The sequence below is a fragment of the Mustelus asterias genome, chromosome 19, assembly GCF_964213995.1.
Source record: "Mustelus asterias chromosome 19, sMusAst1.hap1.1, whole genome shotgun sequence".
Classification (NCBI taxonomy): Eukaryota; Metazoa; Chordata; class Chondrichthyes; order Carcharhiniformes; family Triakidae; genus Mustelus; species Mustelus asterias.
The window spans coordinates 62,347,152-62,363,224 of record NC_135819.1 but is presented as its reverse complement, the minus strand read 5'-3'; the positions used below and the strand labels follow the sequence as shown (position 1 = coordinate 62,363,224).

Sequence of the window (16,073 nt, the reverse complement as noted above, 5' to 3'; positions counted from 1 at the left end):
ACGTTACAGGAAATGAAGTATTCTTGTAATGTGGAGGCAGCCTCCCACCTCAAGCTGATGGCTTGTGCCGTGATCGTCAACTCTGTGTAAACTCCCGTCTGCTGTGACTCGGGGCCCCACTCTGGCATGACAATCTCTGCCACATTTGTCACAGAGGAGGACAGTGGGCTGAGAAGGGGCAGGATTCACCACCTCCCGTTTTCTCTGGGCCCTTTTCTTAGCCAGTTATAGAGTCATAGAGGTTTACAGCATGGAAAAGGCCCTTCGGCCTAACTTGTCCATGCCGCCTTTTTTTTAACCACCATGCTAGTCTCAATTACCCGCGTTTGGCCCATATCCTTCTATATTACCCATGTAACTGTCTAAATGCTTTTTAAAAGACCAAATTGTACCCGCCTCTCCTACTACCTCTGGCAGCTTGTTCCAGACACTCACCACCCTCTGGTTGAAAAAAGTGCCCCTTTTATATCTCTCCCCTCTCATCTTAAACCTATGCCCTCCAGTTTTAGACTCCCCTACCTTTGGGAAAAGATGTTGACTATCTACCTTATCTATGCCCCTCATTATTTTATAGACCTCTATAAGATCACCCCTAAGTCTCCTATGCTCCAGGAAAAAAAGACCCAGTCTATCCAGTCTCTCCTTATAACTCATACCATCAAGTCCCGGTAGCAGCCTAGTAAATTTTTTCTACACTCTTTCTAGTTTAATAATATCCTTTCTATAATAGGGTGAGCAGACTGTACACAGTATTTCAAGTGTGGCCTTACTAATATCTTGTACAACTTCAACAAGACATCCCAACTCCTGTATTCAATGTTCTGACCAATGTCGAATGCCTTCTTCACCACTCTATCCACCCGTGACTCCAATTTCAAGGAGCTATGGACCTGTACCCCTAAATCTCTTTGTTGGGCTTTATATTTCTGCTTGTCTCTTCCTGTGCCCTTCCAAACAGTCAGGCTCCAGAGATCACAGCCGTCAACCACTGCCACCCAATTGTCAGTGTCAACGTGCACCATCTTCTTATCATGCTTGTAAGGAGATATAAACATCCAGGTGGTGGTGACCCAGTGGCCAATTCACCACACATAAGGTCATTGCAACATCCAAAGATGTGCAGGTTAAGTTGATCGGCTATGCTAAATTGCCCCTTGGTGTCAGTGGGATTAACATGGTAAATACTCAGGATTATGGGGATAGGGCCTGGGTGGGATTGTTTTTGGTGCAGGCTCGATGGACCTCCAGGGAATTTCCTTGCCTGTGAACCATGTACCACCTGGATCCAGCGATATCTGTTTAATATAAACCTATATGTTGACTTTTGGAATCTAAACAATGTTCTGCGTCTGTGACTGTCAGTGTATAAAGATACTGCACTTCTATAGACAATATAGTTCTGCTTCAATTGCGTTCTCTCCCAGCATTTATTGGAAGAATAAATGATCTTACTGTTCCCGAGTCTCCACAACAATGTGGGGGGGTTGGTTCTGAGGAGGATGCAAAAAGGCTTCAAGAAGGTTTGGAGAGGCTAAGTGAATGGGCAAGAACATGGCAGATGGAATATAATGTGGGTAAGTGTGAAGTCACTCACTTTAGTAGAAGAAAAGGCAAGGCAGAGTATTTTTTAAATCGTGAGAGGTTGGGCAGCATTGATGTCCAAAGGAAACTAGGTGTCCTTGCCCATGAGTCACTGAAAGCTAGCATGCAGGTGCAGCAAGAAATTGGGAAGACAAATGATGTGTTGACTTTCATCAGAAGCGGATTTGAGTACTGGATAAAGATGTCTTGCTTCAATTATATAGAACCATGCTGAGATTACACCTGGAGTATTGTGTATAGTTTTGGTCTCCTTATCGAAGGAAGGATATACTTGCCACTGAGGGCGTGCAGCGGAGGTTTGCCAGACAAATCCCAGAGATGGTTATACGGAGAGATTGAGGAAACCGGGCCTGTATTCTCTTGAGTTTCGAAGAATCAGAGGAGATCTAATTGAAACTTATTAAATCCTTACAGGGTGTGACATGTTGGATGTGGATAGGATGTTTCCCCTGGCTGGTGAATCTCGAACCAGGGGGCAAAGTCTTAGAATAAAGGGCAGGCCATTTAAGACTGAGATGAGGAGGAATTTAATCACTCAGAGGGTGGTGAATCTTTGGAACTCTCGACACCACAGGGCTGTGGAAGTTCAATTATTGAGCATGTTCAAGACAGATATCAATAGATTTCTGGATACTAATAACATTAAGGGATATGGGGACAGTGGGGAAAATGGCATGGAGGTAGATGGTCAGCCATGATCTGTTTGAATAGCAGAGCAGGCTCACTGGCCTTCTCCTGCTCCAACGTTCAAGTCCCACTCTGGAGACTTGAGCACATAATAGATGTTGACAGTTTCAATGATTTTGGTGAGGGATAAATATTGACCAGGATATCAGACAGACCAACCACCCCCGCTCCCCCCACCACAGCTTTCAAATGGATTATTTTGCCTAAGAGGACATACTGGCCCTTGGTTTAACATCAACTCTGAAGACAACGCAGCATTTAAATGTCAACCTGGATTATGTAGCCAAGCCCACACTGGAACTTGAACCCACAATTTTGTGACTCAGAGGCAAAAGTGCTACCTACTGAGCCACAGTGCACACCTGTTAGAAGAAGCAGGTTTAACCTTGTAAAGTACCCGATCACATCTGTTCAAGCATCCACAAACAGAGGTTGCCATGGCCTGGAAAATGCAGCAGCCATTCTGCACACAGCAAGAGTTCAGTACAAATAAGGGCCAGTTAATCTGCCATTGGTGGAATTGGTTGTGGGAGGAATGTTGCTTTGGACAGACATCGGAAACAAGCATCACTGCCAGCATTTATTGCCTAGCCCTTGAGGGAATGGTGGAGTGCCTCCATCTTGAGTGCCTCCATCTTGAGCCACTACAGTACATCGGGTGTCCAGGATGCTGCTGGGCAGGGAATTCCAGAATTTTGACCAAGCAATGATGAACGGCCAATATATTCCCATGTCGGAATGGTGTGTGACTTGAATGGAAACTTGGAGTGGTGATGTTCTCATACAGCTCTGGTCTTTCTGGGTCGCAGAGGCTGGGGTTTTGGAAGACCCTGTTGAATGTTTATGTTAATAAATCGTTCCATATTTTCATGTAAACTGTGGTTAGGTAGGCCCCAGGGAGATTGTTTCTGACAAGATTCCCACTCTCTTTGTCTTTTTAAAAATTTGTTCATGGGATGTGGACATCGCTGTATGGGCCAGCATTTATTGCTCTCACTGAGGGCACTTAAGAGTCAACCACATTGCTGTGGATCTGGAGTCACATGTAGGCCAGGCCAGGTAAGGCTGGCAGATTTCTTTCCCTAAAGGACATCAGTGAATCAGTGGGTTTTTATGATAATCAACAATGGTTTTGTTGTGATCATTATACTTTTAATTCCAGATTTTTATTGAATTCGAATCCCACCATGGCAGATGGTGAACTCAGGTCCCCTGGCTCTCTGGATTACTATCCAACGACAATACTACTATGTCACTGCCTCCTCCAGAGAATCCATAAAGCAAATACAAACTCTACAGTAGAGTGACTACATCATAAAATCACAGTGGTTCTCTCCTGGTTACGAAAGAACAGATGATTCAGTACCTTGTGAAATAGAACTGGGTGAAAGTGTGAATCATTTGGAAGTGAACAGTGCGCATATTTCTCAATTCCAGACGGGATGGCGAGCTGATAAACAGTTTAACTGACCGAGCCATCAAATATCAACCTTGGGGATTTTCATTGTAACTTCATTGTGGTGTTAATGTAAGCCTACTTGTGACAAATAAATAAACTTTAAACTTGTCCTATAAAATCTGACCACACGTGGTCTCCTGTCGATGTTAGAAACCTCTGGATCACACAAATGTTTGGTACAGTGTTCGCTAAAGGCAGGGCAGCACATTCACCAATTTGGTCTTTGATTTAGCTTGACTAAAAGTTCTGCATCCAACGCACGTTCAGTTTAGTGCAGGTCTAACAGCTTTCAAGCCACATCTCGTTTGTTTGAGTCATTTAATTGGATGCTGCAGGAGTGAGTCAAAACTCCATAGAGCGAAGAACCGCCATGTGATGATCGCACAAACCAGAGCTCAAGGACAATTTAAAAAATATATAATTTTGCAAAGTCCTATTTTGGTCTCAGCGAATGGTTTAAAACACTGGGACAGAATTAAGTGCTATATCTGCTGATTTATTTAGCCTCTGAATACATTTACTTCTGCAATAAATATAATTTGCAGGCTAGCTGCTTATGCATGAGCTGTCAATGTGGTAATTTCCCACCGAGTAGAGTGATGAAACCATGATACCCATCCAGTACATCCTCCTGTTGCATAATTTGACAACAGGTAATTATCAATAAAGTCCACGTGGGCTGTGGAAGGAGATTAAATGGGAAGGATAGTGAGGCCTGGAGAGAATACAAGGCAAATTCTTTAGGATGCTGCCTAATAATGAGGAAGCAAGACTTTAAAACCTTGGTATTTATTGTGACAACAATGCATGTTTTGAACCAGAAAGATGAAGTTAATTGTTTGCTATTACAGAATTCAAATATTGCCAAAAAAGAGACACGTTGCTGAAACTTTTTGTCTTGCACTGATCAGGACAAACACAAGAATACCAAGTTTCCGGCTCTCACAATGATTTATACCACAAGAGAAAAGGGTGCTGATTGGTTGACAAGTTGATTCTGATTGGCCAAGGCATGCTGATGAGTGCAAAGTGAAAAGCTTCAACAACTTATCCCCCTTTTCAGCAATACTCAAGATAATACTCAAGATGTGGGCTTGTGACACAACGGAAGTGTGTTTGACTCCAGATCAGAAGGTTACATGTTCAAATCACGTCAGGCTCACAGAGTGATTCTATTCAAGGATATGGGACAAGTGCAGGAAAATGGGATTCGCGCAAAATGGGAATAGTGGTAGATATTGTTGGTGTAGACTGATGGGCTGAAGGGCCTTTACTGCACTGTATGACTCTATGGGGTGAATTTTACTGTCCCACCCACCATGGGAATTAGAGCGGGCGAGGGGCGGACCATGGAAAGGTCCATTGACCTCGGGCGGAATTTTCTGGTTTTGGGGTGAGTGAGGCTGGAAAATCCCACCCTGTGACTCTATAAGTTAATGTGGGATTTACAGTTAGAATTAGTGTTTGAGGCAGGAACTACATCAGCTTTGAAGACTCGATGGCTAGTTGGTTGAAGACAAAGGGGAGGAAAGAGTATGAAGTCAGGGTGGGTAAAGGTGATATTTGCTCATATATAGTGTGAACACTGATATGGACTCAACCCATTCATTTGAGACTGGTTGGTACAAGACTGTTGCGACCTTTGTGTATTGTTGGTGCCTTCCTGTATTGTAATAACACAGAATTTTCTATGTACTGTCTTCTTATCACAGCTTCCAGTTCCTTCCTGAACAAGCACAGTGTCAGCCGCTATCTGAAAATAATGTTTCAGGCTTGTGATTTCCACCTCCTGATAACTGAACAACCCTACATTATCTGCTCTGCAAGACATTTCCAAATCGAATTGATTGACTGGAGCATCACACTCCTTTGCACCCCTCCCATAAAGTCCAGTCAGATGTATTCCAGGAGCTTTCATTACAGCTCCTCCCACATTTCATCATCAGACACTCCCATGATAGATACAGCATGGGTTAGATACAGAGTAAAACTCCCTCTGCATTGTTCCATCAAATACTGCCAGAGTAGGTACAGCATGGGTTGAATAAAATTAATATCTCACTCACAGAGTGAAAGGTCAATGTACTAACCCAGTCACCCACTGGGTTGAATTGGATAAAATATTGTCCAGTGATGTTAAGCCAAGCTGTGTGAACTGCTGGCAAATAGAATTCTGATATGTCTCATTCTAGTGTGGAGCTGAAACTGTATAATGACAGGGAATGGGATCGCAGGAATTACAAAGGCTTTTGACTATTACAGAAGAGTGGGGATATGCCATTCATTGGTGAATCGATTACAAGGTTCAGTATCATTAATTCTGGCCTCTAGTGACTGTCTGCATGGAGGTTGCAAGTTCTCCCCATGTCTGCGTGGGTTTCCTCCGGGTGGTCAGTTTCCTCCCACACTCTAAAGATGTGAGGGTTAGGTTGATTGACCATGGTAAATTGCTCCTTAGTGTCAGGAGTATTAACAGGGTAAATACATGGGGTACGGGGATAGGGCATGGGTGGGATTGTTGTCAGTGCAGGCTCGATGGGCTGAATGGCTGCCTTCTGCACTGTAGGGATTAAATGATTCTATGATTTTCACACAAGTGGTTGTGAAAACAGGAACACTTTACTACCAGGTTGAAATGGGAGATTTCCAACCAGTTAATGAGGTCTTTAGATGGAATACATAACGCACTGACAGGACTACCAGTAAAGAATTAAATAATTCTTGAAACAATTTAATAAGCTAATGAGAGAATAGTTTACACATAAGTGAATGCAGTAAGAGAATTAAACAAGTAATTATGATTTTAAAACATATATGCTGATATTTCAGAGTATTTTAAGTATTGTATGAATCACTGTTCACTTCAGCCGAAAGCAGATTACCGCAACATATGATGGTAAAGTAAGAAGTCACAACACCAGGTTAAAGTCCAACAGGTTTATTTGGTAGCACGAGCTTTCAGAGCGCTGCTCCTTCATCAGGTGAGTGGAAAGTTGGGTTTACAAACAATGCATATAGAGACACAGACTCAATTACAAGATAATGGTTGGAATGCGAGTCTTAACAGGTAATCAAGTCTTTATAGGTACAGACAATGCGAGTGGACAGAGGGATAAGCGTAAGTGTTCTCCAAGGTGGTCTTCAAGACACATGACAACGCAGAATTGCCGAGCAGAACTGATAGACAAGTTCCGCACACGAGGATGACCTCAACCGGGATCTTGGGTTCACGTCACACTATGTGCAACCTCCACCATTTGGCCTGGGCTTGCAAAATCCTACTAACTGTCCTGGCTTGAGATAATTCACACCTTTTTAACTTGTCATTATCCCTCTCTCCACTTGCATTGTCTGTATCTGTAAAGACTTGATTACCTGTTAAGACTTGCATTCCAACCATTATCTTGCAATTGACTCTGTGTCTATATATGCCCTGTTTGTGAGCCCAACTCTCCACTCACCTGTTGAAGGAGCAGCGCTCCGAATGTTCATGCTACCAAATAAACCTGTTGGACTTTAAACTGGTGTTGTGAGACTGTTACTATGCCCACCCCAGTCCAACGTTGGCATCTCCACATTATGATGGTAAAGGCAAATAGTTCAGAACCAAAGGCCTAGGAACCCCGTAGTTAATAAAATTCATATCAGAAAGTTTCTTATGCAGGAACACATGTTGCAACATTTACCAATAGGTTTATTCACTGTCTAGACTTAGAATGGTAATGAGCCTGGATGCAGGATCATGTGCCTATCCAGTTTGGCAATGATCTGGTGGGAACGTCCACTTTGACCCCGGTAGCAGCATCTAGTGTAGCCAAGCAATAAGGAAGTGACTTTAGTTAAGATGGGAGTTAGCATCTGGATTTAAGGGACGAATGAAATATCATTATACTGGATGGTAAAATTGGCTGGGGTGCATGTCAGGGATTATTATTGATGTTTGTATTCTAAATGTAATTGATTTTAAGCTAATGTAAGGCGGGAATGATTGATAAGAAAAACTATAATTGATCTTTTTTTGATTGTATACATCAGATTCATTGGAGAAGTTATCTCGCTCTATCTCTGAGCTACTTAACTTTTTTGGTGATCTCCTTGCAGCTGCTTGTTTTTCTTTTAAATAAATGTTATGTCTTATTACAGAGATATCTGCCTCGTGAGTTTTGTATTGCCTAAAGTTAAGACAGTACCGGTCATCTTGATTTACTCCACAACACAGGTAGTAATGAGGCAACGACCAAGACAACATTTCAAAAGGAATTGAATGAGGATTTGAACATTTTATTTAGCGAATGCAGAGTCAGCGTATAATTCCAGCAACTTGGAGAGCAACCGCACAGCTCCCCGGCTAATTTTTTTAGTTGGCATAATTCAGCAATACAGATCATTTGTCCACAAAGGTAGCTGTCAACATCACAAAGAATCTGTGAGTGAAGATTTGAACAAACTGCTGCCATCCAGTTTGACAGTAATTAAGAAATGGCCAACTGCAATATGACCCGTTGACTGTGACAGGTGGATAGGCCTTAGAGTCAGGGATGATACACCGATTCATAGAACATCTGCAGCCCATGTCGTGACAACCAATTAGTAAGGAAAAGCCAAAAGCAAAGGTTGACTGTCAGGGTGACAAACTCTTGTGAAACCAATAAGGAACACTTCGATCTCAGGACCAGGGTCGGGTAGGGATGTGCTGGTGATCATCACTCCCACTGGTGGCCGAGGGCCACAGTATCATACTCACCAAATAAACAAAAGGCAAGAGGCACATGATCCCGCATCCAAGTTCATGTGTCCCATGGACTATTCCAAAAATAAGATACATCAGAGATATCCCTTAAGGGACATGAGTACAAAAATGGACATTCCCTTAAAATACAGGACAATTGGTCACCCTGTCCATCATAATTAGTGCCTTGAAGATAAAGGTGGATGGAATAACAAAGTCAATTAACAACAAGATTATATCATAATATCCATTCACCAATTTTACTGCTGCATTTGAATGAGGAATAGTTGGAGGAGCTGTTTTATGGAGGGCTGAGTGGGCTGCAACGTGCCAACATAAACAAAAACTCGATTACTTGTGGCTGAGTCTCCACCCGTGAGCAAGTCCAGACAGGGCCCCATTATTCCACAATGAATGGCAGGACAGATGAGTGGAAAGTCGAGGCACTTGCTCCCTCAGCCGAGCTAGGAAGTTTGGCAATTAGGTTAGAATTTGTGGTGGTAAAAATAAAACAGGATATGGGGAAACGGTATTGGAACAGGCAGCTTTGGCTAAAGAGTTAACACTGGCACACACCAAGGAGCAGAACACCCGCTTTCTGCGCTGGGATCTCCATGCTGGTATCGCAACTGTTTCAGTTCTGGGAACCACAGGTTTTGGGTTTCAATGAGATAAAAAGAAAACGATTCACGCATGCCGATAAAAAAATAATGGAAATCTTAAAAAAGTTTTAAATTCCGTGCCCAAAGGCTCGAAAGTTTGGTACTTATGGAGAATGGTGAAGTGAACTCCAGCGTGATTGGTCAGCACTCACTGCATCAGCTCCACGTAATTGGCTGGGAAGAGGCCGACTTTTCCGTTGCACTGCCCCTGCCACCAGCCCTCGTCAATCTTCTCAATGTTTGTGATGATGTCTTTGGGGTCAAAAGAGATTTCATCATCGCCCTCTGTAAACACATTTATAAAGAATCAGTGGCGAATATCGATGCTGAGAGCTGCTGAACATTTGGCACTGAGCTGAAAATTTCTGCTGTGGGTAATGGGGAGCAGGGGAATCATTTTCAATTCTTGAAAACAGACTTGCATTTATATAGCCCCTCGCCTCACCTCAGGATGCCCAAATTGCCTCACGGACAGCTTTGGAAGGATAGTCACTGTTACAATGTGGGCAACTAATTTGTGCACCTCCATGTCACACAAACACCAACATAATGGTGTAGGACCGATCAAATGTGACGGTGGGAAAGTCTGTGTAGAACCGGTAGAAATAGCAGAGGCACTCAATGAATACTTTACTTCAGTATTCACAGTGGAAAAGGTAGTTGCAGTGCAGACTTGCAGTGGACTGAGAAGATTGAGCATGTGGACATTAGGAAAGAGGATGTGTTGGAGCTTTTGAAAAGCATCAAGTTAGATAAATCGCCGGGACCGGATGGGATGTACCCCAGGTTACTGTGGGAGGCGAGGGAAGAGATTGCTGAGCCTCTGGTGATGATCTTTGCGTCATCAATGGAGACGGAAGAGGTTCCGGAGGATTGGAGGATTGCGGATGTGGTTCCGTTATTCAAGAAAGGGAGAAGAGATAGCCCGGGAAATTATAGACCAGTGAGTCTAACCTCAGTGGTTGGTAAGTTGATGGAGAAGATCCTGAGAGGCAGGATTTATGAACATCTGGAGAGGAATAGTATGGTCAGAAATAGCCAGCACGGCTTTGTCCAAGGCAGATCATGCCTTATGAGCCTAATTGAATTTTTTGAAGATGTAATGAGACACATAGACGAGGGAAGAGCAGTAGATGTAGTTTATATGATTTCAGCAAGGCGTTTGATAAGGTGCCCCATGCAAGGCTTATTGAGAAAGTGAAGGGGCATGGGATACAAGGGGACATTGCCTTGTGGATTCAGAACCGGCTTGCCCACAGAAGGCAAAGAGTGGTTGTAGATGGGTCTTTTTCAGCATGGAGGTCGGTCACCAGTGCAGTGCCCCAGGGATCTGTTCTGGGACCCTTGCTCTTTGTGATTTTTATAAATGACCTGGATGAGGAAGTGGAAGGATGGGTTGGCAAGTTTGCTGATGACACAAAGGTTGGTGGTGTTATGGATAGTGTAGAGGGATGTCAGCAGTTGCAACGAGACATAGATAAGATGCAAGACTGGGCGGAGAAGTGGCAGATGGACCTCAACTCAGATAGTGTGTGGTGGTTCATTTTGGCAGGTCGAGTAGGATGAAAGAATATAATATTAAGGGTATGACGCTTGGCAGTGTGGAAGATCTGAAGGATCTTGGGGTCCAGGTTCATAGGACGCTCAAAGCAGCGTCGCAGGTAGAGGTTGTAGTTAAGAAGGCATATGGAATACTGGCCTTCGTCAATAGAGAAATTGAGTTTAGAAATCGGGTGATAATGCTGCAGCTGTATAGGACCCTGGTCAGACCCCACCTGGAGTACTGTGCCCAGTTCTGGTCGCCTCATTACAGAAAGGATGTGGAAGCCATAGAAAGGGTACAGAGGAGATTTACAAGGATGTTGCCTGGATTAGGTGGCATGCTTTATGAGAATAAGTTGAGAGAGCTATGTCTTTTCTCCTTGGAGAAGCGAAGGATGAGAGATGACCTGATAGAGGTGTATAAGATGTTGAGGGGTATTGATAGAGTGGATTCTCAGAGGGTTTTACCCAGGGCTGAAATGGTTGCCACAAGAGGTCACAGGTTTAGGGTGCTGGGGAGTAGGTACAGAGGAGATGTTAGTGGTAAGTTTTTCACTCAGAGGGTGGTGGGTGCGTGGAATCGGCTGCCGGTAATGGTGGTGGAGGCAGATTCGATAGGGTCTTTTAAGAGACTTTTGGATAAGTTCATGGAAGTTAGTAAGATAGAGGGTTATAGGTAAGCCTCGTAGATAGGGACATGTTCGGCGCAACTTGTGGGCCGAAGGGTCTGTTTGTGCTGTAGCTTTTCTATGTTCTATGTTCTATAATATGGAACAAATAATCTGTTTACACGGTGTTGGTTGAGGGAAAATTATTGGCCAGGACTTCAAATAGTTCTTTTGCATTATCACAGTGACAACACTTCAGAAGTCCTTCATTAGCTGTGAAGTCCCCGAGACGTTCTGAGATCTTGCAAGGGACAATACAACAGCAAGCCTTTCTTTATCTTTCTTTCCGCCCACCTGAGAGGGAAGATGGGCCTCAGTTTAACATTTCACATGAAGGACTGCACCTCTGACCTTTGCAGTTCTCCTCAGTGGGACTTCAACCATAGCATTTAACTCAGGAGCAAGAGTGCTATTCACAGAGTCACTGCTGGCAATGACAGGTAGATTGTAACAGGGAGTGCTTTAATGGGGGCGAGGTATGTAGTAAAGGTGCTTTTGAGGAATGGGCATGTAACAAAGATCCAGGATTACTTATTTACAGGATGTGGGTGCCATTGGCTGGGCCTGCATTTATTGCCTATCCCATTTCAGAGGGTATTTGAGAGTCAACCACATTGCTGTGGATCTGGAGTCACATGCAGGTAAGGATTGACAGATTTCCTTCCCTAAAGGACATCAGGGAACCAGATGGGCTTTTACAACAATCGGCAATAGACTTTTTAATTCCAGATTTTACTGAATTCAAGTTTGACCGTCTGCCTTGGTGGGATTTGAACCCGGGTTCCCAGATCTTGCTCTGGGTCTCCACAATACCACTACGCCACTGTCTCCCCGAATGATGAACTGCATGAGGCTAAGGCACCGGTCCCAATCAAATTGAGTGGCAGAATGTGATGTGACATTTAACAGGGATCTGTATTGGTGCCTCAGCTTTTCACCATGTTTATCAATAAGTTGGGATAGAATCGTAAAATCCTAGTGCAGAAGGAGGCCATTCGGCCCATCAAATCTGTACCGACCACAATCCCACCCAGGCTATACCCCCATAACCCCATGCATTTAACCTAGCTAGTCCCCTTGACACTAAGGAGCAATTTAGCATGGCCAATCCACCTAACCCGCACATCTTTCGACTGTGGGAGGAAACCGAAGCACCTGGAGGACATGGGGAGAATGTGCAAACTCCACACAGACTGTGACCCAAGTTGGGAATTGAACCCGGGTCCCTGGCGCTGTGAGGCAGTCGTGCTATCCACTGTGCAACCGTGCTGCCCCATGGAGGGATGGAGAGTTACATATCCACGTTTGCAGATGAGAGTGAGTTAGGAGACATCGCAAGTTGTGTAGATGCAAACAGAGAGCTGCAAAGGGCTTGAACAGATTAACTGAGTGGCAAAAATCATGACAAACGGAACCCCCAGCGTTAGTTATCCACTTTGGTTCCAAAAAAGACAAATCAGAATAATTTTCTTAATGGTGGGAAACTAGAAACTGCAAAGAAACAAAGAAATTTAGATGTCCAGAGACTCAGATCACGACAAACTAATAGAAAGATACGTGAAAATAATGCAAAGACTATGGAATGCCAGTCTTTATCTTGAGGATGGCTGAATTACAAAAAGAAGGAAATGATGCTTTGGTCAGATGCCATTTGTAATACTGCATTCATTTCTGGGCATGGAAACCTCAGGAAGGATGTAAAGGGCTTGCAGGTGGTAGAGTGCAGATTCACCAGAACAACACCGGGGCCAAAACTGTTCAATTAAAATTACAGATTGTACAAACTTGGCTTGTAATTCATGAGTTTGGGACCAATGAGGTTTTTGAAACATTAAAAGGATCAGTAGAAACTTGAGTAGTCCTATATTTTAATAAGAAAATTATTCCTGGGATATTGGCATCGCTGGCAGAGCCAGCATTTATTATCTATCCATAATTGCCTTCGAGAAAGTCGTGATGAGCCATCTTCCTGAGCCATAGACCCACAGTACTGTCAAGTACAGGGTTCCAGGATTCTGACCGAGCAATGATAAAGAATGCCGATATATTTCCAAGTCGTGTTGTTGCATGACATTAAAGGGATCTTTGCAGGTGGCGGGCTTTCCATGTGCCTGCTGCCCTTAGCCTTGTAGGTAGTGGAGATTACGGTTTGGAAATATAGTCAAAGGAGACTTGCTGAGCTGTGGCAATCCCTCCTGTAGATGGTTCACGCCAATGACACAGGATGTTGGTGGCAGAGGGAGTAAATGCTTCAGATGCAGAATGAAGTGTCAATCAAGTCGATTGCTTTGTCCTGGATAATGTCAAGTTTCCTAAGTGTAGGTTTCTCGTCAGTGGTAACCCTCAGAATGTTAATAGTGGCAGAGTCACTGATGGTGATCATGTTGAAAGTTAGTGGGAGTTGGTTAAATGATCCCTTGTTGGAGATGGTCATTGCCTGGAAGTTGGGTGGTGCAAATGTCATTTTGCCACTTATCAGAATGCTGTCCAGATTTTTCTGCGTGTGGGTACAGACTGCTTCAGTATCTGAGGAGTTGTGAATGGAACTGTGTGACGTCAGTAAACATCCCCATCTCCGATGTAATGATAGATAGAAGGCCATTGATGAAGCAGCTGGTTGGGCCTAGGAGATTGCTCTGAGGGACCACTGCATCATTGTCTTGCGGTTGAGATCATTGGCCCCCAACACAACCGTCTTTCTTTCGGTTAGGTTAGGTTTGACTCTAACCAGTGGAGAGTTTTCCTCCATTTCCATTGACTTCAGTTTTACCAGAGCTCTTTGATGCCACACTTGGTCAAATGGTGCCTTGATGTTAAGGGAAGTCACTCTCACTTTTGGGTTTAGCGCTTTAGTCTATATTTGGACCAAGGTTCTAATGAGATCAAGAACTGACAGATGCTGGCAGAACTCAAACCAAGCATCAGTGAGCACATTAATGGTGAATAAATGCTGCTTGATAACACTACCAATGACTCCTCCATCACTTTGCAGATGATTGAGAGTAAACTGGGTGGAAACTGGCCAGATTGGATTTGTCCTGCTTTGTGTGTCAGGATGGATGTGAATAATTTTCCACATTGTTGGGTTGATATTAGTAGTGTAGCTACACTGGAAGAGCTTGGCCAAGGGTGCAACTAATTCTGGAGCACAAGTCTTCAGCACTGCATCCGGGATTGTTGTCTGGGCTCAGAGTCTTTGCTGTAACCAGTGCGTTCAGCAGTTTCTTGATATCACGTGGAGTCAATCAAATCGGCTGAAGCTGCTGGAACCACATACAAGCTGAGATCAGTAAAGGATGACAGATTTCCTTCTCTGAGGACATTGTGAGTTTGGGTTAATCAGATAGCTTCATTTTACTGATCCTTAGTGAGGTTTGGAGCTGAGTGACCCTGGCAGAACCCGAACTCCCAAACTGCATTGGCGAGCAGGTTATTGGTAAGTAAATGCCGCTTGACAGCACTGACATTGACACATTCCATCACTTTGCTGATGACAGATGGGGAGGTAATTGGCTAGATTGGATCTGCCCTGCTTTTTGTGGACAGGACATCCCTGGGCAATTTTCCACATTGTCGGGTAGATGCCAGTGTTGTAGCTGTACTGGAATAACCTGACTAAAGCTGTTGCTAGTTCTGAAGCACATGTCTTGAATACTACAGCTGGGACATTGTCAGGACACAGCCTCTATGTCTAGTATGCTCCGCCATTTTTCGATAGCATGTCGAGTGAATATAATTGGCTGAAGTATGGCACCTATGTTAGCATCGACCACAGGGGGAGGTTGAGATGGATCATCCACTCAGCACTTCAGTTGAAGATGGATGTAGACCTTTCAGTCTTGTCTTTGGCATGATGGATGTGCTGGGCTCTGCCACCATCAAGGGGGGAGGATGTTCACAGAGCTTGCTCTTCCTTTTAGTTATTTAATTATCCACCACCGATGTGGCAACACTGCAGAGCTTTGAGCTAACTCACTGTCGCTGGGATGGTTTAACTCTGCTCAGAACATGCCGCTTCCGTTGTTTCATGTTCACGTAAGTCCTGTGTTGCACCTTCAGCAGGTCGGCACCTCATTTTTAGTTGCATCTTGTGCTGCTCCTGGTATGCTCTGCTACACTTCTCATTAAGCCAAGGTAGTTCCCTGACATGATGGTAATGGCTAGTTTTTATTAATTCATGGGATGTGGGCGTCACTGGCTGGGTGAGCATTTCCCATGAACTGAGTGGCTTGCTAGACTATTTCAGAGGGCAGTTAAGAGTGAACCACATTCCTGTGGATCTGGAGTCACATGTAGGCCAGACCAAGTAAGGAGGGCAGGTTTCCTTCCCTAAAGGACATGAGTGAATCAATCGACAATGGTTTCATGGTCATCACTGGACTTTTAATTCCAGATTTTTTATTGAATTCAAATCTTACCATTTGCCTTGATGGATTTATTTAAAGTCGACTTTGTGTCTTTATTCGCTAGTAGAGGTTAAAACACAGAGGTTTGTACAACAGCCTGGGTCTCTGGATTACTAGACAATACCTCCACCATGATGCCATTGCCTCGCCAAGAGTGAGGGATCTGTCAGACCATGAGGTTTTAACCACTCAAGTCGGTTCTGCCCTTCAGTTAATTTTATAGCTGCACAAGTTCCACCGGCCTGAGGACATCGGGAAAGATAATCAGTAATAATGATCACAGTCAGTGGGCAGCTTCTAATGCCAGTGAGGGCTGGG

The 16,073-nt window shown here is 44.0% G+C and overlaps 1 protein-coding gene across 2 annotated transcripts in view; it reads right to left on the bottom strand.

Moving 5' to 3' along the window:
* Positions 1–6,453: 6,453 nt before the first annotated feature.
* Positions 6,454–16,073, bottom strand: part of LOC144508014 (src substrate cortactin-like) — a 57,892-nt gene continuing 48,272 nt past the window's right edge. The window contains exon 16 of one of the 2 annotated variants that reach the window (XM_078235717.1): positions 6,454–9,424. In XM_078235717.1, the coding sequence (XP_078091843.1) occupies positions 9,288–9,424 (137 nt within the window). In that variant the 3' untranslated portion in view covers positions 6,454–9,287. The remainder of the gene's footprint in view (positions 9,425–16,073) is intronic. The other variant, XM_078235718.1, reaches the window with a different exon arrangement.